The following is a 27,707-nucleotide window of genomic DNA, read 5'->3' on the forward strand; positions in this document are numbered from 1 at the left end:
TTACACAGAATTTTACTGGGTGAAGATCAAATCTGAGCTGCTTTTTAGAGGAACAAGCACTTGGAGAACATCTCAGAGAGCAGAAATGGGTTTGAGATCAACATTTACTTTGAAACATTTGTGTGGAAAAAATGAACTGTTTTGTTTTTCTGGAACTTTTCTAATGAATATATCACCCCTAGTAGGCTTGGAAAAAACAGAAATAGTTCTGAAACACTACAAATTGTTAAAGTCCTGAGTGTCTACTTCCATATTAACCACCACTGTGGAGTGAGACAGGACAAAGACATTCAGTGCTGAACACTAAACACAGACAGAACAAAACAGACAGGGTTGTGGGAAGTTACATCACTGGAATTTTCATGAATTATTTATTCATTGTTGTTAAAATTAGTTGTTTTTAGCACACTGAAATGTGCTCTCTCTCTCTCTCTCCCTCTCTGCATGTGTGTGTGTGTGTGTGTGATATCAGAGAGGAAAGCGAAAGTATTTCCTGTCTTGCTTTCTCTTTCATTTTGAGCCTGCACACACTTTCGAGTGCACATTTTAACACACACTCTTCAGTCTCAGACGAACCGTAAGTTCTCTCTAAAACATTTTAGCCTTTCATTTTTAACTCACTTCTGTCATTTACTACTTAAAGACTTATTTAGTACAAAAGAAATAAAAAGTTAAGAGTCTGAAAGATCTTTTGTGCCTGAGGTCATGTGACAGCTTGTTTTCCAGATCCTTCTCGGGTTGTGTGTAGAAGAAGTGAAGAGGATGGCGTTAATCTGGGTGTTTAATGTCCCCACAGATGGAGCAGAAGGAGAGTCCGATGCGTCTGAGAGAATGGCTGATCGCACAGATCGACAGCGGCAACTACGCAGGACTGAGCTGGGAGAACGAGGAGAAAACCTTATTTAAAATCCCGTGGAAACATGCAGCTAAGCAGGACTACAGGCAGAACGAGGACGCTGCGCTCTTTAAGGTCTCGTTTATCATTATGGTTCGAATAAAGTGCTGTGAATTGTGCCTTCTCTTTATAAATTTCTCTTGACAGAAATTCATCAGTAATCCAATCTGGTGTAGAATTATTAGAAGTGTTGACCCTTTCTTGCTGCACTTCTCTACAGATTTGTGAATTATTTGTCATAATTAACATTTTTGGAATAATTAACAAAAAAGATTTATTATCGATCCGTCGCATTCGAATAAACCCTAGACTGCAGGTTATAATAAACCCTAATTAGCTTTATTTTGTTGAATAAACTCTTTAAACATTTACTAAACCTTTATCAAATTCAGATACATTTTTTTAAGTTAATTGGCCTGTGTATGAGTTCGTTCAAGCTAGATTATTTTCATTTGTTCGAATAGAATTAGTAAACTAAATAATGTGATTTAATTCCTAAACTGAATGTTTATGTTTCGTTAAATTAAAATAAAATCATTAACGCTAAACTTTAACACTTACACACGCAGCCATGATTCAGATTGATCTTTATTACTGACAAAAATCACAGTGTGTTAAATCCGAATCTTCTACAGCTACATCACGTATTTAACTTTTACTTTCACGCAAACGTTTAAACTGTTAGCACTGAAGCTGATACAGGATCTGAACAGGCTAGAATTAACACATAAACACTGATGTAATGCCTTTCTGTTGTTCATGTAACTCTTAGATCAGTGCTGAATGGAGTGTGTTGAGGTTGATGCATGACAGTTTGGATAAACAGAAGGATAAAGGGTTAAACAGGTTGTGGCATTCACACCTACAGCATCCATGGAGGTGTTTGTCATGTGTTTTGTTTTTCGATTCGACTTTTTCATTGTTAAAACGCACAAATTAAGAGAAAGAAAGTGAATAAATGAATTCAAAAGTCTAAAAGAGTTAAATATGGGTGTAAAAAAGTTTATTATTAAATACATTTATTCATCTGTATGTGGCTGTGTGTGTGTGTGTGTGTGCTTGCACATGTGTGAATACATGTTTGATGTGCACATGTGAATGCGTGTTTGATTTTGCCTACTGTGTGTGTGTGCGTGTGTGTGTTCACACACCATTGCATGGGTGTGTTATATCTGTGTGTGTGCTTGCACTTGCGAATGCATGCATGATTTTGCTTACTGTGTGTGTGCGTGTGTGTTTGTCTGCATGTGTGAATGTGAATGTGTGTGTCAGTGTGTACATGTGAACATAAGTACATTAATCGGTGTGTGTATGTCTGCATGTGTATTGCACATGTGAGTGTGTGTATTTTCATATGATTGTGTCTACAAATCTGAATGTGTTTGATTTTGCCCACTGTGTGTGTGTGTGTGTGTGTATGAATATTATTTGCGTGTGTTTGTGTGTATCCGTGCGTATATGATCATCTACATAAGTATATAGCAGTCTGTATATGGCTGTGTGTGTATTTGAGCATGTATGTGTGTATTTCCATATGTTTGTGTGCACACTGGTCTAAATGTGTTTGTGTGTGTGTGTTTATCAGTATGTATATGTGAACATAAATATTTACATCTATATCCATATGTATGAGGTGTTGCATGTGTCTGACTGTGTGTGTGTGTGTGTGTGTGTGTTTTTCTGAATGTGTACTTCAGTCTGTATATGCGAACATAATACATATATATATATATATATATATATATATATATAGTACATCTATATCCATAGGTATGGGGTGTCTGTGTCTGAGTGTGTGTGTCTTGTGCTCTGTGTCTACATATGTGTGTGTGTGTGTGTGTGTGTGTGTGTTTGCACACCTTTGCATGAGTGTGTGTTTATCTATTTATGTGTCCGTGTGTGTGTCTGCTGTGTGACTCAGTGTGTATATGCGAACATCAACATTTTTGTTCCATCTGCAATGTAATGGCTGAATGCACGTTGTGGGTGTGTGTGTGTGTGTGTGCGTGTGAGTGTGTGTGTGTGTGTGTGAGTGTGTGTGTGTGTGAGTGTGTGTGTGTGAGTGTGTGCGTGTGAGTGTGTGCGTGTGAGTGTGTGTGTGTGTGAGTGTGTGTGTGAGTGTGTGTGTGTGTGTGTGTGAGTGTGTGTGTGTGTGTGAGTGTGTGTGTGTGTGTGTGTGTGTGAGTGTGTGAGTGTGTGTGTGTGTGAGTGTGTGTGTCTTTAGCTAACTGTATGTGGCTTTAGATGTCTTTGCACATTTCTGCTTGGGTGTATTTCTAAATGCTTATGCATCTAAATGTGTTTGTGTGTGTGTGTGTGTGTGTGTGTGTGTGTGTGTGTAGGCATGGGCGGTGTATAAGGGGAAGTACCGTGAGGGTCGTGATAGAGCCGACCCCTCAGCGTGGAAGACTCGGCTACGCTGCGCCCTCAACAAGAGCTCTGAGTTCCAGGAAGTTTCTGAACGCAGCCAACTGGACATCTCTGAACCATACAAGGTGTACAGGATAGTGGAGGATACACACACAAACACAGGTAAACACACACACACACACACACATTCAGTACAACACACACATTCAGTACAACACACACCACTGTGAAATTTACTGAGCATAAATCTCATCACTTCACATCCAGGAAATGACATCACACTGTTCTAACATGTCACATAATCGGTCCTTTAACTTTAGCCACTGTGGACTTCCTGAAGATGTCTTGTGAGTGTGGAAGATAAAGAGAGGAGGAAAAAACACATAAAAAAAGACAAGAGACAAACCACCAAACAAAAAGATGAAGGAAGGAAATAATGAAAAACGAAGGACATTTAGGAAAGATAAAAAAAAAAAACAACATGCTTTAAGTTTTAAAAATCTTGAATCCTGCAAAACCATAAGAATGAGAGGAGAGCAAGAGAGAACAAAGAACAGAAATTAAAGAACAAAGTGAAGGAAGGAAGAAAGGAAGGAAGGCTTCAAGCAGAGAGAGAAAGAGAAAGTGATTGAAAAAAGAGGCAAAGAGCAAAAAAACAAAACAAAGAAAAAACAATTTGATGTAAAAATCTCAATGAAAGAAAGAAAGAATGGAACACAAAAATGAGAGAAAATGAAAAATATGGGGGAAAATGATAAGGTTGAAATGAAGAAAGTACAAAACAAATGCAGAAATGCAAAAAGAAATGCAAAAAGAAAGAAAGAAAGAAAGAAAGAAAGAAAGAAAGAAAGAAAGAAAGAAAGAAAGAAAGAAAGAAATGAAAACTTTTATAGCAAGTCTTTTAATCTGTTTATCATTAGTCTCACCTCTTTTCCTGTCTCTCTCCCTGTCTCTCTCTCATATCTCTTCCCCTCTCATCATAGATCTTACTCTGTCATGAGTCTCTTTTTCTGTCTCTCTCTCATCTTGAAACTCTCTGTATCTCAGACTGTCTGTCTTTCTCTTTCTTTCGTCCCCCCCTCTCTCTGAAACCAGCTCCGTCTGTCTCTCTCTCTCTCTCTCTCTCTCTCTCTCTCTCTCTCTCTCTCTCTTCCTGTCTCCCCTATCATGTGCCTCTCTCTCTCTCTCTCTCTCTCTCTCATCATGAATCGCTCTGTCTTTCAGAATCTGCTGCAAGTTCAATAAAGGGTAAAACATCCACTGAAATTCATGGCCAGGTAAAAATAAACACACACACACACATACACACACACACACACACACACACACACACACACACACACACACACACACACACACGTACACACACACACACACACACACACACACACACTGGAAATCCCCGTTCTGTAGGTTGTATTTACACGATGACATTAAACTCCCTGCATGTGAAAGTGAAACTTAAAGAAGGACGGAAAGTGTTTTACTGACCCCTAGTGGACAGAACCGGTATATAATCTCTGCCAGGACAAACGGACAGAAACAGAAACAGACTGTAAACTTTACTGAACTTTACAGCATTTTCTCAGTCAGTTTTTAACCAGTTCAACCACAGAGCTCGGTTTGTTTCAGTGCAAAAGCCTCTTACTCTCTTTAGTGAGGTTTAATGATCAGTTCTGACCAGTGGAAGAAAAAAACAAACAAACAAATTGTTTTACTCACAACACAAAAAACTTTGATCCATGATTTTTTTGTGTTGCCATTAAAACCTAATTTGTTTTTTCTTCCTTGTAAATATACACCAATCAGCCATAACATTATGACCAGTGAGAGGTGGAAGTGAATAAGACTGATGATCTCCTCATCATGGCACCTGTTGTATCAGGTACCTGGGATATATCAGGCAGCAAGTGAACATTTTGTCCTCAAAGTTGATGTTAGAAGCAGGAAAAATGGACAAGTGTAAGGACTTGAGCGAGTTTCACGAAGGGCCAAATTGTGATGGCTAGACCACTGGATCAGAGCATCTCCAAAACTGCAGCTCTTGTGGGGTGTTCCCGGTCTGCAGTGGTCAGTATCTATCAAAAGTGGTCCAAGGAAGGAACAGTGGTGAACCGGTGACAGGATCATGGGTGGTCAAGGCTCACTGATGCATGTGGGGAGAGAAGGCTGGCCCGTGTGTCCAGATCCAACAGACGAGCTACTGTTGCTCAAACTGCTGAAGAAGTTAATGCTGGTTCTGATAGAAAGGGGCCAGAACACACAGTGCATGGTAGTTTGCACTGCAGTGCTCAGTATCTATCAAAAGTTCTGTAAGTTGGAGGCTCCACCTCACAGCTTAGAGGACATAAAGTTTCTGCTGCCAACATCTTAGTGCCAGATACCACATCACACCTTGAGGGATCTAGTGGAGTCCATGCCTCGACAGGTCAGGGCTGTTTTGGTAGGAAAAGAGGGACCAACACAATATTAGGCAGGTGGTCATAATGTTATGGCTGATTGGTGTATATGCAAGCTGCATTGGAAATTTAGAAGAAAAGAAATTGCAGAAAATCAAGAAATTTGGCTACAACAATTACAAATGACAAGAAATCTCCTAATGGCACTGATTATATACATATTCTTTAATTCAAAATAGGCAATTAATCAAAGAAAGTAATGCAGAAAGAAAAAAAGAAAGAAATGCAGAAAGAACTCTTTTTAAAACTTTTGTCTCTCTCATCCTGAATCTATCTTCCTGTGTCCGTCATAGTGAGTCTCACTCATCCTGTCTCTCCTATCATGTGTCTGTCTTCCTGTCAATCTCTCTCTCTCTCTCTCTCTCTCTCTCTCTCTCTCTCATCATGAGTCTTCTTATAAAACAATGAATGTTTTTCATTTATTTATGGTCATTTCATATAAGTTAACTGCATATTAGTTAATGTAAATAATTTCATTAAGAAAGCTCTTGATTGTTAAACAGTAGACTTTGCCATCTTCAGGGTGAATATAGAGATGTAAAATGATCCACTCAGCTCTGCATCAGTTATTTGTAATGATACAGTGGTACTTAAAAACAATAGGCTGTAATTTACACACACACACACACACACACACACACCTGATTACATCAGCTGAGGCTTCACGTGTCTCTGGTTGGGTCAATCGAAGCTTGGTTCAAATGCAAAGTGTGGAGGAGAATAAATCTAATTACTGTTCAGTGTGCTTTTATTACCGAAAAACATGTGATCTGACGAATTCTAACCATCTCATGTTTCTATTTTTAGGCTGTGTTACACGACAACTCAAATAACAGCAGGGTATCAGGAGGTTAGCAGAACACACTCACACACACACACAGAGTCTTGAGGTGTCTTAAGGTGTTGCTTAAGCCATTCTGGATAATCCCACCTCCTCATGACGCTATCTTTTTACTGTGTGTGTGTGTGTGTGTGTGTAAATCTAACATGTTTCTAACAATCTATGTGTAAGTCTAACAGTGTATCAGTGTGTGTACACATGTATTACTGTGTGTGTATATAGATGTCTCATGTCTAATACTCTTGTTTAAATGTCTTACAGTGTATCAAGGTGTGTACACATGTATTACTGTGTGTGTAAATATCTAATAGTGTATCAATGTGTGTACACATGACTTGCTTTGTGTGTGTGTGTGTGTGATTTAATGAGACAGAGCAGAAATAAATGTCTGTATTTGCTTGTTATAATATGATCTCTTATGTAAACAAAGTAGATTGTAGTTGTAATGTGTGTGTGTGTGTGTGTGTGTGTAGAGAGACCAGCAGAGACCAGGTTAGAATTCTACACCAATAACAATGTTGGCACTTATGACAGACCTGCGAATGTTTCTGTCACTCTGCTAACAACATGGTGTCCCATTTCAGGTAAATATATATTTCACACATTTCATTCAGTGGCACATTACACACACACACACACACACACACACACACACACACACACACACAGGTCTCAAATGACATACTTCTTCAAATGTAAACACAACATGTAAGAACAGAATGGGATGGCACGATTTGTTTCTAATTAATGTTAATTGATTGGTTCGATTTTAATTAATAACATTTTAATTAATAAAAATAATAATTAGAAATATTTAATTAGAAAAAATAATACCTCCGCTTTATCACTGATTATTTTTCTATAACAGAATGCTTTTACACTAGCTTACTTAATAAAGCTAATATCGTGTGTGTGTGTGTGTGTGTGTGTGTTTTACAGACTTCCGGCTCCTCGTGTATGTGTTCTATCATGGTAAGCTGGTTCACAAACTGATCACCACATCACCAGAGGGGTGTTTTATCCTGCAGGGCTCGGCGCCGGTAGGGAACGAGAGGATTTACGGGCCGTGTGGAGCTCACACGCTGTCCTTCCCTCGGCTGGACGCTCTGTTGCTCCCGCCGGGCATCGCAGAGGCCATGAGCCGCCTGCTGCCCCACCTGGAGAAAGGAGTGTTAGTGTGGGTCGCCCCTGACGGAGTCTTCATCAAACGCTTCTGTCAGGGACGAGTGTACTGGGACGGGCCGCTCGCCCAACACACACACCAACCCAACAAACTGGAGAGAGAAAAGACCTGCAAACTGCTCGATATCAACTCCTTCCTGCAGGGTGAGGACGAGAAACACCAGCTCTCTCTCTCTCTCTCTCTCTCTCTCTCTCTATCTTTGAACGCAGCTGTCTGTATCTCTCTCTCTCTTTCTTTCTTACTGTCTGTCTTACTCTTTCTTTCTTTCTTTCTTTCTTTCTTTCTTTCTTTCTTTCTTTCTTTCTTTCTTTCTTTCTTTCTCTCTCTCTCTCTCTGGTCTCTGAGAGCGCATCTCTCTCTCTCTCTCTCTGTCTCTGGAAGCAGCTCTGTCTGTCTTACTCATTCTCTTTTCCTTCTCTCTCTTTCTCTCTGTGTGAAAGTCTGCTGTCTGTTTCTCTCTTGCTCTCTCTCTCTCTAGAAGTAGCTCTGTCTCTATCTGCCTCTCTCTCTCTCTCTCTCTAAGAGCAGCTGTGTCTGTCATTCTGTCTGTCCTTGTCTTACCACTCTCTTTCTCTCTCTCTGAAAACAGCTGTCTGTCTGATTCTGTCCTGCTCTGTGATTTAAGAGCTGCTCTGTCAAGAGTTCTCTCATTTCTCTATCTGTACATCATTCTTCTCTTTTCTCACCTTTCTTTTATCATATTATAATTATGTGTGTTTGTGTGTGTGATTGTTGTGTAGAGTTACACCAGCACCTGCAGGCAGGGGGTCCGAGGCCTCGCTATGAGATTGACCTGTGCTTTGGAGAGGAGTTTCCTGACAATAACCAACCCAGGAGCAAAAAACTCATTACAGCACAGGTGGGCTGTGTGTGTGTGTGTGTGTGTGTGTGTGTAAATGTCTAATAGTGTTTCAATGTGTGTACACATGTAGTACCATGTGTGTACACATTATATATATATATATATATATATATATATATATATATATATATATATATATATATATATATGTGTGTGTGTGTGTGTGTGTGTGTGTGTGTGTGTGTGTGTGTGTGTGTGTGTGTGTGTGTGTAATACATTAAGATGAGCAGTAGAGGGAGCCACAGCACAAAGAGAGCAACTGAACTCATGTACTAATGTCTTTATTCATTATTCTTTCATTCTTTTCTATTTTTCTGTGTCCATCATTCATTTTATTTTTATTTCCTTCACTTATCTAAACTTTCTCTTTCTTTTGATCTTTCTTCATGTTCTCTCTATCTCTCTTATCTGTCTTTGTGAGTTTGTGAATGTCCACATCAGCTTCCTAATTTGTGTTTTTGTCTTCTTTCTCCATCCATCCATCCATCCATCCATCTCATATTATCTGTGTGTGTGTGTGTGTGTGTGTGTGTGTGTGTGTGTGTAGGTGGTGCCCCTGTTTGCTAAGGAGCTGCTTGAGGGTCTCCAGAAGCATGATTCTGAACTGAATCTCAGTCTGAAATCAGAAGCACAGAAATGAAATCCACTCCTCTATCTATCCCTCCCTCCATTCCTCCACCCATCCATCCAACCCCCCCCCCCCCCACCCCACTGTATATAAAACACAGCCTACCGGCTGCACATCAAAGATATTTTTTCTTGTAACATTTTTTTTATCTTGTTGCAACCTTTGAGCAGTTAATCATTCATAATAAAAAAGAATGAAAATAACATCATTTACCGCGTTACCTCAGAAGCAGCCATACTCGCACCATGCTATGCTAAATGTAGCATACTATCAGTAATTTATAGATTTTACCAGCGTCAATGAGCATAAACAAACACAGTTACCAGCAGTCATATTTCCTCAAATAGCTAACAAGCAATTAGCATTTTGCTAATAACAATTGCTATTTATCTGCTATTTGTAGCCTGTGTTGCATGTTTGGACAGTGCTCCTTCAAAATAATATTTCACTTACCAATATAAAATAACTTTAACGATTAAACATGAATATAAATATATTATTAATATAAACAATTTAATAGATATTTAATATTATTAATACTATTTAATTCTTTTTTTTTACTTTACTATAAGGGATGAAAATGAAATGCTATGAATTACTTTGTACCAAGTTTTGTTAAAAAAAAAAAGAAAAACATGCTAACATGGCTTCACTGAGCGAGTATACTAGTGAAAGCATGCTAATTGTGAGGACTAGCTTTGATTGAATGCCAATTATGTTAGCTACATTAATTTTTAAAGGAGCGCTTGATTTAGCAATAAAAATGCTAATGCTGCTAAAGCAAAAAGTACACATATACTATTATGCTAATCGCTGACAATACATATATATGTATATATACATAAATGAAAAAAACTACTAGCTTCCATTTATTGCTGGCCATGTTAGCATGTTAGCTTTTCTGAGGAAAGTCACTTTTGTTTTTTTTTTGCTTTTTGCAGAACATATTGCTTGACTTTCTCAGAGAAACCTGTGAATATTTTAATGTCAATGTTGAATACTGAATATAAAAGTTTAAAATGATTTAGCTTTGTTATGTTGCAGGACTTAACTTCACATATTTAAATTATTATCTAACATTGTAAAAGAAATAGGAGACAGTTTGTGCTAGGTGAAGCTTGTGCTCACTGTCGCTTGTTGTACTAGCGTACCTGTTCATGTCGCATACCTGTTTGGAACTAGAATACCTGTTAAACCTACATAGCTAATGCAAAGTTAAAACACTGTAACCGCTTACCTGTTATTTCTGAAAGAATATGTGAAGTAAAATGTCGTAGAACGAACGAAAGGAAACATCGTAAAAATTACCGTCAACCTTATAGTAATTAATTTTGACTAGTTGTTGTGGGAATTTTGGAACTTTTCAGTCAGCTATTCTTGAGGTAGTTACCATTTCATATTAGGAATATAAACACAGCTAGCACTAGCTAAAATAAGCTACAGCGTTGTTTAGTAAACAAACAAAATGCATACAATGTGGTATAAACGCAGTGTTGAATTAGCATGATGCTAACTGTATGAGTCTCTGTTCAGGTATCACACTTTTGTAGCAGTTGTGTCTCAAGTCGTTAAGATGCTGCGTTTCTTTCTTATTTTCTTTCTTTCAGCTTCAGAATGTACTCTTGATTGTGTTTTTGTTTGTTAGTTTTCCTGTAAATCATAATGTGTAAACTAAAAAACTGTGAAAAATCTTTTGCTTCCATGATGATCAGAAATTATTTTTCTAACACCTTTGTCATATTGTGTATTTATTCTATTCATCATTTGCGTTACAATCTGGGTAATAAGGTTCATTAAAAAAATAAAAAAATAAAATAAAAAAATAAAATCGGACTCCGTTTAAATCTATAAAGCATTCTTTTATTTCTAGCGAACACTGTTTTACAGTCTCACAAGTGTTAAAAATATACAATTTTATAGCTATACATTTATAAAGGAAGGAAAAAAAATAAACGATCCTCTTTTTTTCTGGAAAAATAACACCACCACAAAAAAAAGAAAGAAAAAAAATGAAAAAGAAAGGGAAAGAGTGTGCTTGATCAAGAATGAATACCCGTATCTGAGTTCAAAATACTTTTCTTTTTTTTTTTTAAATATATATATATATTTATATATATATATATATATATATATATATATATATATATATATATATATATATATATATATATATATATATATATATTCCCCTGCTCTCATATCATACAGAAAAATAAAGAGGGTGCAAAAAATATGAAGGGGGGAAAAAAAAAGCACATTGCGAGGTCAAGTGGACTCACAAAGCATCACCTTCCAACGTGTTATTAGCACCTTTAAACCCCTTTCTCATGGAAAAACACCAACGGATGTCCCGTTATCTACAGGAATCTTCTCTTTTTTTTTTTTTCCTTTTCTCCTTTAGTGTCTTTTCCGTTTTTTGTTTTTTTTACCCACACATTGGAGTGTAATGCTGAGGTGAATTCACATTTGGACCTCGTATTGCAAAGCTGAAAAATCTGTGTACATTCACCTCGAGAGCCAAGGCTCGGTTTAGAAGCGTGAAAGAAAACTGCATTGCGGGAAATTTAAAAAAAAAAAAAAAAAAAAGGTAACCATTAATGTTAGTCATATTTGTTGTCGTTTTTTTTTTTTTTTTTAGCATATTCATGTGTAACACCTGTATAATATAGAACTATTCATATAATTATATAGTCTTTTTTTCCATTCAATATTATTTCCTTGATAATACTGACTGAAAAGAGATACCCTGCAGAAAAAAGTACACCGAAAACAGACGTGGCGTCAACAACAGGCGAGTTTGATTGTCTCAAAAGACAGAAAGTCTGACTGTGCATCACTAGCATTGCGTTGTTGTTGTTGCTGTTTTTTTTTTCTTTTTTCCTTCTGTCCTTCCTTTCCGAACCCGTTTTAACCAATAAACACAAAAACACATATGGCTCTTCCAAAGTATCCATGAGGTCACGAATGATCAGTTTGGTTTTTAACGTCCTCACATGACTCCGTGAACTCTCTGTGCAAATGTTTCTGCCAAGATGTGTTCGTATTTCATCACTTATTAACCTCACAAGCAATATTTTATTTGTTGTCCTGTTACCCGTCACTTATATAGGATGAAAACGTTCACAGATATTTTTTAAATAAAATTTAAAAAATTAACATTTTAAAAAATGTAAAAAAAAAAAAAAAAAATTCGAATGCAAAAATACCACGTTTTTTTGGTACAGTGATAAATTTAATTGATCATTTTAATTTCAGTTTTTTCAAATTGAAATTTATAATTTGAGAATTTTTCTTTCTAAAATACACCAGCTAATTCAAGTGATTTCACTTTTTTTTTGTTTCCCGAAGCCATCCTGGCCAACAAAGTGTTAACTTTCACATTGAATTACCATTCATTTTAGAGAAAAACGTTCTTCAAATTATAAATGAAGCGATAAATCTACATCTAAAATTAACCATCAACATGGCGGTGTGATGAAGTCCGTTATTTTCCACTAACAGCTTTTCCCGAAGTGTTTCCTTCCTCTTAACCCACACTAAATAGCCAACAAGTTTGCAAAGTATATATTGCAAATATTTAAGATTTACCTAAATACAAACTGCTAGTGCAATATTAGTGTAACATAAGCTGTGATTTGAAGCTCTGGTTTTTGTCAGAGCTGCTGTTAGAAAACACCTTCTGACCAATCTGAACAGAGACATTCCAGTGGTATGAATGACATCAGGCTAACACTGATTAAAGATGCATAGAATTTCCATCAATGAATGTGATGTCATAATCGCAGTATACGGCGTTTAGCATTAACAATGTTGTTAAATCGTTTTTAAAATAAGTTTAGCTTTGATAACAAGTGACTAGGGACTAGTGACCAACGATGTCACTCAGATTGCACTCTTTCACGTGATTTTTGTTTCATCATATATAACCAGATCCTTCTTATTGTTAAAAACTGGATTTTATGAGGGTTACTGTATTAATTGTTGACATGTGATGAAATAAAAACACTTCTTGGTCAACTCAGACTCTAAATGAGGACTTACTGCTGTCTCATTCGTTTACATCCTTGAGGTAAATCTGTGCAGCTCCTATTTCCTTCATGCAACTCGGGGGCGGACCAGCGTCTCTTTCGGGAGCGTGGTTTATCCTGGATCTCCCGCCGGGAATCAGACAGAAGCGAAGGGGCAAGGGGCGTAGCTGTTCTGTCAGATCTGTGTGTGCTGGTCTCTGATCCTGCAGAAATGCGATCGCATGAGTGCAGCGAGGTGGGTGTCAGGATTGGCGAGGTCATCATTGGGGGTAACGAGGTCAACGATGAGTTCAGTAAGGACATCGTTGAGGTCACTGAGGAGGCTATGGTGGCCAGTGGGGTCAGCGAGTTGGGGGTTGGTGTGAGGGTTGTCGTTGTCGTCGGGGGCAATGAGGTTGGTGTCGGGGTCAAAGCCAAGCAGACGTCTCCTGGACTGAGCTGGCGGCAGTGGAGGCCGTAGAGATCGGCGCTCCTCTGAGGACTGCATGAAGACCAGCCTCTGTCCCGCACGAAAAATGGATACTCCTCCAAAACCGTGAGCAATTCCTGCCAAGTGAAAGCCAAGAAAATCAACAAATCAGCTTGCCTGGTACTTGTAGAAAATGAAATCATGATAAATTAGCCTGGGAAAATTACACGCTGAAATTTAAGTAGAAATTTTAGCACAGAAACATTAGCCTAGTCAAGGATGTCAAGGAAGCATAGCACAGAAATGATGGATAGTTGAGAAACCTAAACCCAGATACCAAGTCCCATTACTCTTACCCTAACCCATGAACTTTAGTTCAGGAACATAAACCAGATGTATTTAAATTCAGCTCAGTATGGTATAGTCAAGTATCCTAGAAACAGCCTAGGAACTTTAGATCGGGTTGATATTCTGAGGAAACTTAGACAAGGAACTTAAATTCAGGAACCTTAGCCCAGAAACTGTATCATAGGAACCTTAGCCTGGGATCGGCTCAGAGAAGTCTAATCCCAGCAACTTCAAATAGCTCAGGAGATTTAGTTCAGTTAACTTAATTTTAGTTAGTTAACTTTAGCCTATGATCTTTAGCCTAGGATCTTTAATTCATGTATACAATTCATTTTTCATTTTCATCCTTTTAATCTATTTTTTTGTATTTGGTTTCCATATTCAGTGATGCTGCTACTGTTACACATCTAAATCAGTGAATACAAATTAAATCCAGTATGATGTCAAGCTCATTAATTTAAACCTGTAAATAATATACAGCGGAACCATGCTGAGGTTTCTCCTTTTAATCAGAAAGCTAATTAGTAATTCTGAAATCCTAAAATCAAGCACATTTCACACGGCCATGTAAAAAAATAAATACACAAAGCCTCGTATTATGTACATTTCAGATGTGAATCATGTGATTACTCATATGTGAAGTAAAATGTCATCATTCAGCACGTGAGCATGAAGAAATTAGTTTATTGGAAACGCTGGAGAGATTTAGAGCCACTAACACAAGTTGTGTAGTAGCATAAGCTTATGCTTGCATATTCATAAGAATTTGAACAAGCACACTTGTATAAAGGTTAAAGAGCTTCATTGATATCAAATGCAACTAAATCACCTCTAGAGATACACTGAAGGCCAAAAGAGTGGAAGCAACACAAACTGAGCAAGGGTACTACGCTGTATGATCAGTTTAACAGTTTATCTGGTGTACTAGATTTGTTTATCTTAAGGTATTGATTTTGTTCTTGATGTTATAATGCTTTTGTCAAGAAAAATTACACAATATCCACCTAGAACATGATGCAACAGAGTCAACGTTTCACAATAGAAAACAAAACATTTCAATTCCTGAATGCACACTGCTTCTATAGTTTTGTTTTCTACCCCAAAAGGTTCTTTGGTTGATCCCCCTTAAGGTTCTATGTAGTACCTGAGAACCAAGGTTTTTCCTGAAAGCCTTATGCAAACCATTGGGTGTTGAACCGTAAGGCCTTAAGGTCCCTGAAAGGTTCTCTGTAGTACCTGAGAACAGAGTTTTTTCTTGAAAACCTCATGCAAACCATTGGGTTACATCTTACGATCACTGGTTTAACACTCTTACTGGCTGGTTAACATTTGTCAGTCTATTCTAGTGCCATTGGATCCTACAGGACTGACCTGAGTGTTGCGGTCGGCAAGCAAAACCTGCAGATGATTGAAGCCATCAGTGGGTCCAGGTGAGATAAGTAGGATGGTGCAGGTACTCAGGTGGAACTCAGGTGTGGTGTCAGCACTGTGCAGGAAATCCTCTGTCTGTAACTCTTCCACCCTTTTCAGACGGCCACCGGCCAACTCAATAAGTGAACCCTTGGCAAAATGAGGTAGGACTGCACTTGTTGGTGGGTGAGGACCACTGAGGACTGAAACAGAAGGTCGATAGGATCCTGGTGAAAGTTCTCGCTCCTGATGGACCCCATGGTTATTATGCTGACCATGAGGGGAGTGCTGGGAGTTCCTCAAAGGGGAAGGAGGAGGACCTGAGGGATTAAAACTGGGGTATGCCTGAGGGTTATGGTGAACCGAGGAGTAAATAGACCCCAGGGCATAGTAGATCTGAGCTCCAGATTGGGAGGCACTTCCAGTGCAAGGTTCATGAGGAGCCTTTGTCTTTCGCGTTTCAGAGGTGTAAGTGTGGGGAGTTGGAGGTTTTAGGATTGCCAGAGAGTCCCTGTCTGTATTGTGATGGAAGGAATGTGCATTAGGACCCGTCTGGGACGGGGATACCCTCCTAGTATCACGCCCTACCAGATCTTCTTGATTCCTCTTCCTTCCATTTGAGTGGGAACTGCCAACTCTGGATTGAGAGTCATTCCCACTTTCTGCTCTTCCACTGGATTCTGATCTAATACCTTGTCCATCAAGACCATTGGGTCTCCTGCCTGAGTACCTGAGCCTGCTTTCTGAGAGAAAATCGTTGTGGTAGAGTGATGTTTGTTGGAAAAGGTGTGCAGAGGAGGATGAAGGGAAGAGAGAGGAGGCATAGTCTCGCCGTGTAGGGCTAAAATAGGGCCACATGTCCCTGGAATCAACTGCATAAGTGCCCTTGTACGTAGGCATCGGCATGGACGGATGCAAACCAAGGGAATTGATTTCTCCTCGTAGCCAGCGAGAGTGTTGAGGGATTGCCGTTTCTGTTTCACCCTCTGACCTTCGTGCACTTGATCCATCTCTCCAGGAAGGTGAACCTGAGCCACGTCTTTCTCTCACCTGGCCAGAAAGGTATGGGTGGTGAAGTGGTGAATGGTAGGGCAGCTGCCATGATAGGGAGAATGGAAGGTGTGAAAGTGGGGGTTGGGGAGGAGGTGGAGGTGGTGGAAGGAGTTCTTTGTCGCCACGTGGTTCATGCTCCCGCCCCTCGGAATGGTGGTGTCTCCGGTGTCGAATCGGCGCCGGGTATTTGAACTCGTCCTCCGGGGGGCGCTGTTCCGACGAGCCTTGCCGGGACTCGCGCTTTTTTGGGGGGAGGCTGGGATTCATGGGGTCTCCCCCAGGCCTGAGGGGCCAAAACTAGGTCACATGGGCTGATGGGGAGAACGAAGGGTCCGGATGGTGACAAGATTCTCGGCTGAACAGCATCACGCAAAAGATCACAATTCACTCGGACCTGCACTCAGAAGTCCTCACCTGAGAAAGTGAAAGAGAACAAGAGCGAGAGAGAGAAATCAATTATATGTGTTTTTTCCCCAGTGCATAATGTGTCAGAAAAGACATGAGCAAATCTGAGCTTCTAGACATGTCACCGAAGTGATTGTGATGACACTAAAGAAGGAAACTTTAGGCACCAGTCATTTCTTTGCTGGTTGATTACCTTTGGGACAAGGAGAAGTTTACATATCAAACACATACACTATTCCTTCAAAATGTCATCTTTTCAGTGTAGGCTCCCTGACTGTGCTTATGTGGTCACTTCTTACAGTCACAGTTATACAGGTCTGGTGTATGAGGGTTTTAATGAAACACTTTCCATCCAGAGTTTGCAATGTGTGACTAAAAGTGTAAGAGTGTCAGAGTGAGAGAGAGAGAGAGAGAGAGAGAGAGAGAGTGAGAGAGAGAGAATATTGTAGAAAAAAAATCATAAAGTGGCCAAATCACTGATCCAGCCAATACTCGAGTCTCTGAACAGATCTAAATATAACGTACATGTGATTCCCACAATAACAATGTGCTAACAAACACACAAATCCATACCTGACACACACACACACACACACACACACACTACAGGAGGCAATATGCCTGCTCTTCGGAGAGGAAAAATGCAGATAAGTTTCTTCGGATCGTTGAAGCAAAGTGGGAATCCGACAAGTCGTCACCATCTGCGGGAACACTTCACACACTTCACACACACGAACACCCTTCACAGACACACATACACATACACACACTTCACACCATTGGGTCCAGCTGTCAGTCACCGTTACCGTAGCAATTGAACGAGCTGCTCACCACCCACCCCTGATTGCCATAAGCTCGCCACAGGGTGTGCGGGGGAGTTTGTGCGAAATGAGAAAGGAGAGAGAGAGATTGAGAGAGAGACAGAGAGAGAGAGAGAGAGAGAGAGAGAGAGAGAGAGAAGGAGAGATGTAGAAGGAAGGAGAAATGGAGGTAGAGGAAGAGCAAAGCGTATGTGAATAGAGAGAATTTTGCGAATGAGAGAAGAAGGGATAAGAGAGATGGGATAGATAAGGGTGGGAAGAGTGGAGAGACAGAGAAAAAGACAAAATGATAAAGATAGAAAGAATGAAGGTAAGGAGAGATAGATAGAGAAATGTAAAAGATGAGAGAGAAGATATGAGGTGTGGGGAAAGAGGAAGAGAAACGGAGAGAAAGAGGAAAAGAGAGAAAGTCAGACAGACAGAGGGAGTTAAGTGTTCTCATTTCATTGCTCGATGTGTGTGTGTGTGAATGTGTGTGTGTGTGTGAATGTGTGTGTGTGTGTGTGAATGTGTGTGAATGTGTGTGTGGGAGTTTCTCTAATGTCTCTAAATTAAACTCTCTGATGTTTCAACGCCACATCTGCTCCTCCGTCTACAGCGCCGCCGCTGTCGCCATGGAAACTGAGCCCATACATTCAAGGGAGAGAACATGTATGTGTGTGAGGGGATTACATGGGGATACCAGTCTGAGACACACAACACACACACAAAGTCTTTAAATCAACAAACTCATCATCTGTGATATGAGATACCTGCCGGCCACTTTATTAGGAACACTTGTGATCCGACGCATACAATCACACGGATACAGGCCATGAGCTCATGAGTTATGTTCATCAGGCATTAGGCTGAGGAAAAAAAATGTAATCTTAATGACTTTGAATGAACGTGGCATGGCTGTCGGCGCCAAGTATGCTAGTTTGAGTGGTACAGAAACTAGATCGTGTGGATTTTCACACATACGCCTCTAGAGCTTGTACAGAAAGGTGCGAAAAACATAAAACATCCAATGAGCGATAGCTCTTTATGTGGAAACTTGTTTAAGGGGTCAGAGGAGAATGGCCAGATTGGTCGAGCGGACTGGAAGGATGCTGTAACTCAAATAAACACTCTTTACAAACGTGATGAGCAGTAAAGCAGCTCATCACTACACCACAAAGCTTGAAGTAGATGAGCTACAAACAAAGACATCGGGTTTCACTACTATCAGCTAAGAACAGGAATCCGAAGCTATCATTGGCACAGGGTTACCTGTAGATACTTTAAACTTTTCCTCAGAAAATGATCCATAGAATCCTTAAAGAAGTACTTTCAAAAAATGTTCTCTACATTATAATCCTTAATCCAATGCAACACTAATGAAACAAAACAAAAAGTGTCGTCTGATTCATTACCTTTCGTGTGCATTTATATTTATTTATTTATTTTTTAACCAAACTGTTCCAATTACCATCGACAGCAAAAAAAAAAAAAAAAAAAAAAAGTGAGCACATGTACATCAATCGAAATAAAATTCGAAAAACAGGATATTTAGATGATCAGTCTCTGGAAAGTGTATGACAAATGTTATCAGATCTGTTTTTAGTCACATTTTGAGGTTTGCTCTGTGTTTGCTTTCACACACTGCCACAGTCAGCTAAGAAACACACACTGCTTTGATTTTGATCAAAGCGACCACTGTTATTTTCAGAAATTACTCAGTCTACATAACTTTAGGTTATGAACCTTTTTGTGTTTCTCATAACACTTTACCTGACGGCCTGTGACTGCAATTTCTTTAATGAACCACTGCTTTGAAAAACCTCATCTGTCTATCAGTAATGCTGATCTGACTTTTTAATTTGTTTTGTTTTAGAAAAGAAAACAGCCATAAAACCGTCTTCCCATTCTCACTATCTCTTACTTAAGAAGTTATGTGAATCAAATTTGTGAGGGTGCAAAGTGAAAATAACTATAATTAAATATGTTGGTGTTGTAGTACAATAGTCATTTCAGTAGTGAAAATGCTCAGCGCTTTCTTGTAATGAATATGAGTAAAGCCCCGGTGTAAGCAGTCATATTTCCGCTCGGCTTTTCTATTTCTGGCTTCATTTTTATTCCCCTATTTATGAAGCCATTTCTGTGCCATTGCCTCACTTCTGTGCCACCAAGGGCTCTGGGTAAAAGGCAGCACTCGCTCGTACAAATGGTACTGCTGCTCTTCTAAAATAAATAAACTAATATTTAATCCTAGATATTGAGATCTATCAATACTATATATATTAATGAGGTTTGTGTTGGTTTGTACTTAAAAATAAGAAAAGAACAAGTAGTAAACATACTGTGTATTGGATTCTGAAAGATTGTGATGTCACAACCATGAACAAATTTACATATACAAATATAGCCAAATGTATTCACACTGGAACTTGATGTCTGAAGCCCCAAATCACTTTCTTAATAAGATACACTACATTATTGATATATTAAATGTATCGATTAGTAATATTAACTCCAGGCCCATACTGGTGCATTCTCTGTACTGGAAAAACAATCCTGTATTGAATGGAGGTAAACACATGCTTGGATAAGTGTAGTGGCAATGTATAAGTATCCATACACACACACGCGCACACACACACTATTTAATTATCTTACAAGAATCACTAATGTTAGCTTGGGAATATGTTGGGAGATGTCCTATATGACATACTACACACTGTGCACTTACACCATGCACTCTGTCATCTTGTGTATGAAATTTATAAGGGAACATCTCATATCATCTCAAATGGAACTGTTTCCCAGTCGATGGCAAATAAAACTTGACAATGCTAGCTTTATCAGAATACATTGAATTATTTTAAATGTTACAAAATAAGCACAACATGACCTGATCTAATAGACATTCGTAAGAATGTCGTCATCCATCTTGAAATTTCTCATCCAGAACCTGGTAGCCCCGCCTCCTCTTCCTCTACATCAGCAAAGCTGCAAGCATTAAGTGCATGGTGAATCTGTGCATCATCCGGATCCTTGAAGTGCACTTCTTTATCTTGTTGAACGCAAGAAACAACACTAGATCTACTTAGTAAGCAAATAAAGTGTAAATTTAACTACATCGCTCATATAACATATTGTTATAACTTATACTTATTGCTATTCGTAAGCTCCGGTGTATTGTCTCTACAAACCAGGCTACACAAAAAAAAAGTTATTCTGTTCTCTTTCACAAAAACTCTTTTCTTCCGTCCCAAGTTTTCTTACTGACTGTTACTTCCCACAGATTCTGACAAGAACTCTTTTATCACTCGCTAGCGTATGGGAATCACCCTCATTTTCAGCAGTTCTAAATCTGAACTGTTCGAGTGAGAGGTGGGTGATATTTCCCAAAGACTAAAGTGAAGGTGTTAAAGCTGCAGTGTGTCAGTGTGACACTTGGCTTTGTCGATTAAAAGAAAAAAATAAATAAATAAAAAAAAAGATTTACAATGCTGCTGTCTGTACTCATCTACTAGACATATTGATTTTCTGTGCTGCCTGAAAGGACAGTCAGAGGTGCTCAGAGTGTACAGATTTTTCTCCCTGAAGCCCTTATAATAAATCCTTGGTGCTGCTTTATGTCCAAAAACATGTACAAAAAGCATTTTAGAAAGTTTTTTTTGTACCCTTAAAACATATATATATATATATGTACGTAAACACTAGCTCTCATATTGTGATTCACTGGGAATCGATCTATTTGAGTCAATTCTTTTAAACTTGGAACTTAATAAACATTTAGACCCAGATATTGGGTATAAGCAATTTTAGGTCTTAACAAAGTTAAATGCACAATATGGGGTCAAGTTAAAGTACAGGGTGTCGGAGAAGTCTCCACACATAGGAAAAAATAATATTTTTATATAAAAATCTATATAAAACATTCTCCACATGATTGCCATTTCTTTGTAAAATGCATATAATTGCACTTAATATCTTTTCCATATGTTTTTATCTTTTCCAAAATTTTCTTCTTTCATCAAATGCATTCTTAAAGTTTTTTGAAAAATAACTTAACTATAACTTTGCTAAAAAGTGTTAATATATGTGTGTGTGTGTGTAATATATGTGTGTGTGTGTGTGTGTGTGTGTGTATATATATATATATATATATATATATATATATATATATATATATATATATATACATACATATAGAGAGAGAGAGAGAGAGAGAGAGATTGAGATTGAGAGAGACACTGTACACTAGCCCTATTTGGAAAGGACTTATTTTACACATGAGCCTGGGGTGAAGCCATGGTTTCCAGGTGTTACCAGATGATTTTATTTCAGTCTGGATCGTCTATGTGTTTGTTTTTCTTCACTTTTCTCCAGGGAAATTATTGTTTCTTGTGTCAGTGTGTAATCGTTTTAGCCATAGACACATGGTTGGTTTTGAAAAACCTCTTTTTAACCACTACACCATACGCAGGTCATATTATCTGTACTAAACACTTTAAGAATCAAGAAATTATTAGTGTACAATCTTTAATTCTGATTAAAGGAGCTTTTATAATGACAACTCTAGGTATGTAACCTGAACTTCAACCTTTAAACCTTTTCTAGATATCATCTCATCTAACAGTAGAGGCTGGGAAAATGATTCATACAATTCATACAACACAATACAAAGATTCAGTACTATTCTCTCTCTCTCTCTCTCTCTCTCTCTCTCTCTCTATATATATATATATATATATATAGATAGATAGACAGATAGATAGAGAGAGAGAGAGAGAGAGAGAGAGAGAGAGAATATAATAAAATAAAGCATCATATGGCCGTGTGTGATGGAAATGTCCAGATTTGTAGGAAAAACAAGCTGTCAAACTTTACTCACTGCATGTTAGTAGATGAACTGCTGTTTAATCTCATGGGAGACGTGTAAAAATATTATTACAGACATACAGAAATAGTAATCTTTTTCGAATACCACTACTACTAAAATGAGTGTTGTACCAGAACCTGAGATAAAACCAGAATGAAGTCGGCTACGTTGCACTAGATTTGCACTTTTATCGCGTCTAATTGGGATGGAATTGACTCGAGATTCGAGATACTGTGCGATACAGAATACACACTCTATGAAGACATTTCTCCAAAAATAAGACACTTCCTTGCTGATCTAGTAAGATAGTAAGCATAGGTAGATGTGTTTTTCCAGGGAAAATAAGCTAACAGAATACTCACAGAAGGTGTGAATGAGAAAAGCAAAAATAGAGTTTATTGCAAAAAAAGTCAGCAATCAACCTGAGATCAATTCATCAAAACTTCCCAGAATGATCTGAATGATGCCAAAAAATCCCCTCAATATATAGGATTTCATGATGCTCCTCCCATATTTTTCTATATTCTATATTACACTATGTTCAGATTTTTGCTTTTTCATTTCCCTTTGTTTTTGGTTTTCTTGATTTTCGACAACCATTAGTTTCAGTTTTTAGGCCTCTAGTTTTCAGTTTCATGTTTTCCTAATATTCAGTCCCATCAGCCAATTGCATGTTCCCCACCCCTTTTGCTGGGGAGAAAACCCTCTTTGGGACTTGCAGTCTCGCCTCAGACACCATATTGAACGGATCTTCTCTGAGCGTATCATTACTTTTCATTTTGGATAATTTCATCATGTGTAAGTATTGCTTTCTCTTTTATTCATCATATTTGCAGAGTTGACTAATTCTACTGATGTATTTGTATATATAAGTTCTACATAGCTGTGTGTGTGTAGGGTATGTGGTTGTGTGTGAGTTTCAATGCTTCAATTCATTCAATGCATATATTTTGAATGTGTGCTTATATTGCTAGTGTTGTGATTACATGGACTACTACTCTTAATCATTTGTATGCTTTATATATTGTAGGTCTGTTTTTCTCAGATTCCCGAAGATGGCCAGTGGACATCTAGGGGAAGTTCATTCCACCACCTCGGTGCCAGAACAGAGAAGAGTCTAGATGTAAATCCACCTCTTACCCTGAAAGATGGTTGGATCAGTTGAGCAGTGCTAGTAGATTCTATGCTCCTAAATTATTCTTAATTCTAAATTTATTTTCGGCCTTTTTTAAAAATTGATGCGTTCGACATCATCATTTGCATCGACTGAGAAACGGCTTTTTCTTCCTGTTAGTCTTCTTCTTCTTTCGGCTTTTCCCTTCAGGGGTCTCCACAGCGAAATCATCTCTCTCCACCTATCCCTATCTTCTGCATCCTCAACATTGCACCCACCAGCTTCATATCCTCATTTATTCCATCCATATACCTCGTCTTTGGCCTTCCTCTTTGCCTCCTGCCTGGCAGCTCCATGTCCAACATTCTCCTACCAATATACTCACTCTCCCTCCTCTGAACATGTCCAAACCATCTTCTGGCCTCCCTAACTTTGTCCCCCAAAATGTCCAACATGAGCTGTCCCTCTGATGTACTCGTTAAATATGAGTACTTTCTGTTAGTAAAAAACGTTAAACATTCCATTCGAGGCGATACGACCCTTCTAAAATTCCTACACCAAACATAGTGCACAGTGTGTAGTATATCATATGAGACAGAACTTTTCTTTCTGTCTCTGAGACAGAACGATTTCTTAAAATGGCTGATATTCCAAACACTAACTAAACGTTAAGTTGCGTTGTTTTTAAACCAGCTGTTTTTAAACTTCCTGGCCACACCTCATCAACAACACAGTCAGGCGATGACAAATCATTACTGTTTAAACCTCAGAGTGTTTTAGTCCTCTGATATTATAGCAGTTTGGCAGATAATGATTGACACATTTTTTGGTCATATTTTTTTACACTGTATATAGTTTACATTTAATGTTGTGGAAAATCAAGTTACTTCCTGTTATCACACACATTATAGTAGATATGGTGAAAAAAAGGGTTGTTCCCTCACCAGACTAATTACCTTAAACTCATATACCATGAAAACATTACTGCGGTGAAAAACTGAAACTTCTATCTGTTGCAGTACAAAGCACTGACACTGGAGACTCCTTCCTTAAATATATAAATAAATAAAGGTCTCTTTATAAAAATACAGCACTAAAGTGTGATCAAATCAGTATTTCATGGTTTCTAGTTCTCTAAGTAGAGTCGTTAACTAGGTAGACAGACAGACAGACAGATAGATAGATAGATAGATAGATAGATAGATAGATAGATAGATAGATAGATAGACAGACAGACAGACAGACAGACAGGCAGACAGATAGACAGACAGACAGACAGACAGACAGACAGACAGATAGATAGATAGATAGATAGATAGATAGATAGATAGATAGATAGATAGATAGATAGATAGATAGATAGATAGATAGATAGATAGACAGGCAGATAGATAGATAGATAGATAGATAGATAGATAGATAGATAGATAGATAGATAGACAGGCAGATAGATAGATAGATAGATAGATAGATAGATAGATAGATAGATAGATAGATAGATAGATAGATAGATAGATAGATAGACAGGCAGATAGATAGATAGATAGATAGATAGATAGATAGATAGATAGATAGATAGATAGATAGATAGATAGATAGATAGATAGACAGATAGATAGATAGATAGGCAGACAGATAGACAAATTGATAATTAAAAATGATTGACGTTAAAAACATTATGTCTCTCATAAAATTCTGCATAAAAACATATTAAACCTCAACATGGGTCTACATGTAAAAAAAAATCAATGAAAAAATATTAAATATTCTAGATTATTATTGTTATTATTTTATTTAAAAAAACAAAAAAAGAAAAGGACGTTCTGTTTTAGTTTCTCTACAACAGCTCATAGTCAATGTAGCGATTAAACATAACAATAAATTGATAAGAAGTACACCATGTCCTATTTTAAGAAGTCGTAATGGTAAATGGGAAAATGCTCTGGTTTTCCAGGAAATTAAAAAAAAAACCCCACTTCAGGCTGTGCTGTTCTAGCTTTTCTACAACCTCAAACATGTCATAGTTATTGTTATATATAGATTGTTATAGCTATTGTTATAGAACATTCAATCTATCAAATGTGTAATTATAAAATGTGTAAAATTGTAAAAAAAATAAATAAATGAAAATACACTATAACCACTTAACACATAACCACATAACCGCTGCAGAAATAAAAAAAAAAAAAGATAAATAGATAAAAAGTTACGTAAGGAAATGAGTTATAATCAATAATTTATGATGATTTATAATCCTAGTGCTTGGAGGTTCCTACAGATTAGCAGATCTAATAGGTATAGCTATATAGAGAGAATACACATGACAGATAGATAGATAGATAGATAGATAGATAGATAGATAGATAGATAGATAGATAGATAGATAGACAGACAGACAGACAGACAGACAGACAGACAGACAGATAGATAGATAGATAGATAGATAGATAGATAGATAGATAGATAGATAAAGAACTTCACACATTGCATAGAATCAGGATTGAACTAGAACTAACAAACGGATGAACATATAGAATGCAAATGTGTTTGTGTGTGTGTGTGTGTGTGAGAGAGAGAGAGAGAAAGAGAGAGAGAGGGAGAGAGAGAGAAAGAGAGAGAGAGTTTCCCATCCAAGCGCTGATATGGTGTGACTGACCTTTGAGTGGGCAGAGCTGCTATCCGTGCAGTGGCTAAAATTCTCCGAGTGTGTAACGCGCTTACAGATCCCACTTTTCTTTCTCACACACACACACACACACACACACGCAATAGCAACAGGCCTTCAGCACACAAACACACCAATACAGACACAACCGAGGAGTCACAAGACGTCGAGAGCCTGCAAAGAGAGTGAGCGTGTGTGTGTGTGTGTGTGTGTGTACACACAGCTAAGGAAATGAGTAATATCTTGCCATGCAACAGCAGACCAGTTGCTGCTCTCGCCCACTCGTCTTACTCACTGAGAAACACACACACACACACTCACACACACACACACACTTGTACTAAGTGGCTGGAGATCACATGGATGCTAACACACGTGCACACACACACACACACAGACACACATACACACACACACACACACAGACACACACACACACACAGCATTAATACACTCTGTAGGAGACACAGCAAGAAGAGGGAGATGGAGATAAAGAAGAGATGGAGAGAGAGGAGATTCGTCCTACACAAACTCTGACTCAAATCAAAACTGCACTCGATATCTCTCTCTCTCTCTCTCTCTCACACACACACTCATTCTCTTTCGTTCGCTGTCTCTCTCGTTTTCGTTCTCTCTCTCTCGCTCACTCGTTCTCATTCTCCCTCTCTCTTGCTCACTTGCTCTCTCTCTCTCTCACTCACTCACTCTCTCGTTCTCTCTCTCTCACTCACTCTCGTTCTCTCTCTCTCTCACTTGTTCTCTCTCTCTCTTTCACTCACTTGTTCTCATTCTCTCTCTCTCGCTCACTCATTCTCTCTCTCTCACTCGTTCTCATTCTCTCTCTCTCACTCACTCTCTTGTTCTCACTCGATCTCATCTGTTCTCTCTCACTCGTTCTCTCTCTCCCTCTCACTCATTCTCGTTCTCTCTCTCTCGTTCTCTTTCGATTTCCGTTTCTCTCGTTTTCGTTCTCTGTCTCACTCTCTTGCTCACTCGTTCTATTTCTCTCTTTCACTCATTCTCTCTCCATCTCTCTCACTCACTCATTCTCTCTCCATCTCTCTCACTCACTCACTCATTCTCTCTCTCTCTCTCTCAATCATTTTTTATTCTCTGTCTCTCTCAATCACTCATTCTTTTTCACTCACTCACTCACTCACTCACTCACTCACACTCTCTCTCTCTCTCTCTCTCTCTCTCTCTCTCTCTCTCTCCCTCCCTCCCTCTCTCTCTCTCTCTCTCTCCCTCCCTCCCTCCCTCCCCATTACACTGTATAACTAACACACACAAACACACACACTTCTCATTTCTCTTTGACTCATATTCCATTCAGGTGCAGCGTCAGCATTGTGAGAACACTAACGCCA

General features: G+C 38.4%; 2 protein-coding genes across 4 annotated transcripts in view; one reads left to right on the forward strand and one right to left on the reverse strand.

Annotated features, from left to right (window-relative positions):
• The first annotated feature begins 443 nt into the window (after window positions 1–443).
• On the forward strand, window positions 444–10,929 carry irf10 (interferon regulatory factor 10). Its single transcript, XM_058410408.1, has 9 exons — window positions 444–577; window positions 797–970; window positions 3,238–3,427; window positions 4,490–4,542; window positions 6,532–6,574; window positions 7,039–7,149; window positions 7,505–7,891; window positions 8,489–8,607; window positions 9,158–10,929. Exons 2-9 carry the CDS (start codon window positions 797–799, stop codon window positions 9,248–9,250), a joined length of 1,170 nt encoding a protein of 389 aa, XP_058266391.1. The 5' UTR covers window positions 444–577; the 3' UTR covers window positions 9,251–10,929.
• A 147-nt stretch (window positions 10,930–11,076) lies between these two features.
• Window positions 11,077–27,707, reverse strand: part of zmp:0000000926 (uncharacterized) — a 41,326-nt gene continuing 24,695 nt past the window's right edge. For 2 of the 3 annotated variants that reach the window (XM_058410407.1, XM_058410405.1), the window contains 2 exons: window positions 15,395–16,900; window positions 11,077–13,812 (listed from right to left, as the gene is read on the reverse strand). In XM_058410407.1, the coding sequence (XP_058266390.1) occupies window positions 13,276–13,812; window positions 15,395–16,753 (1,896 nt within the window). In that variant the 5' untranslated portion in view covers window positions 16,754–16,900 and the 3' untranslated portion in view covers window positions 11,077–13,275. Of the gene's footprint in view, window positions 13,813–15,394; window positions 16,901–26,331; window positions 26,589–27,707 lie in introns of those variants that run through there. The other variant, XM_058410406.1, reaches the window with a different exon arrangement.

This window comes from Hemibagrus wyckioides, linkage group LG15 (genome assembly GCF_019097595.1).
Source record: "Hemibagrus wyckioides isolate EC202008001 linkage group LG15, SWU_Hwy_1.0, whole genome shotgun sequence".
NCBI lineage: Eukaryota > Metazoa > Chordata > Actinopteri > Siluriformes > Bagridae > Hemibagrus > Hemibagrus wyckioides.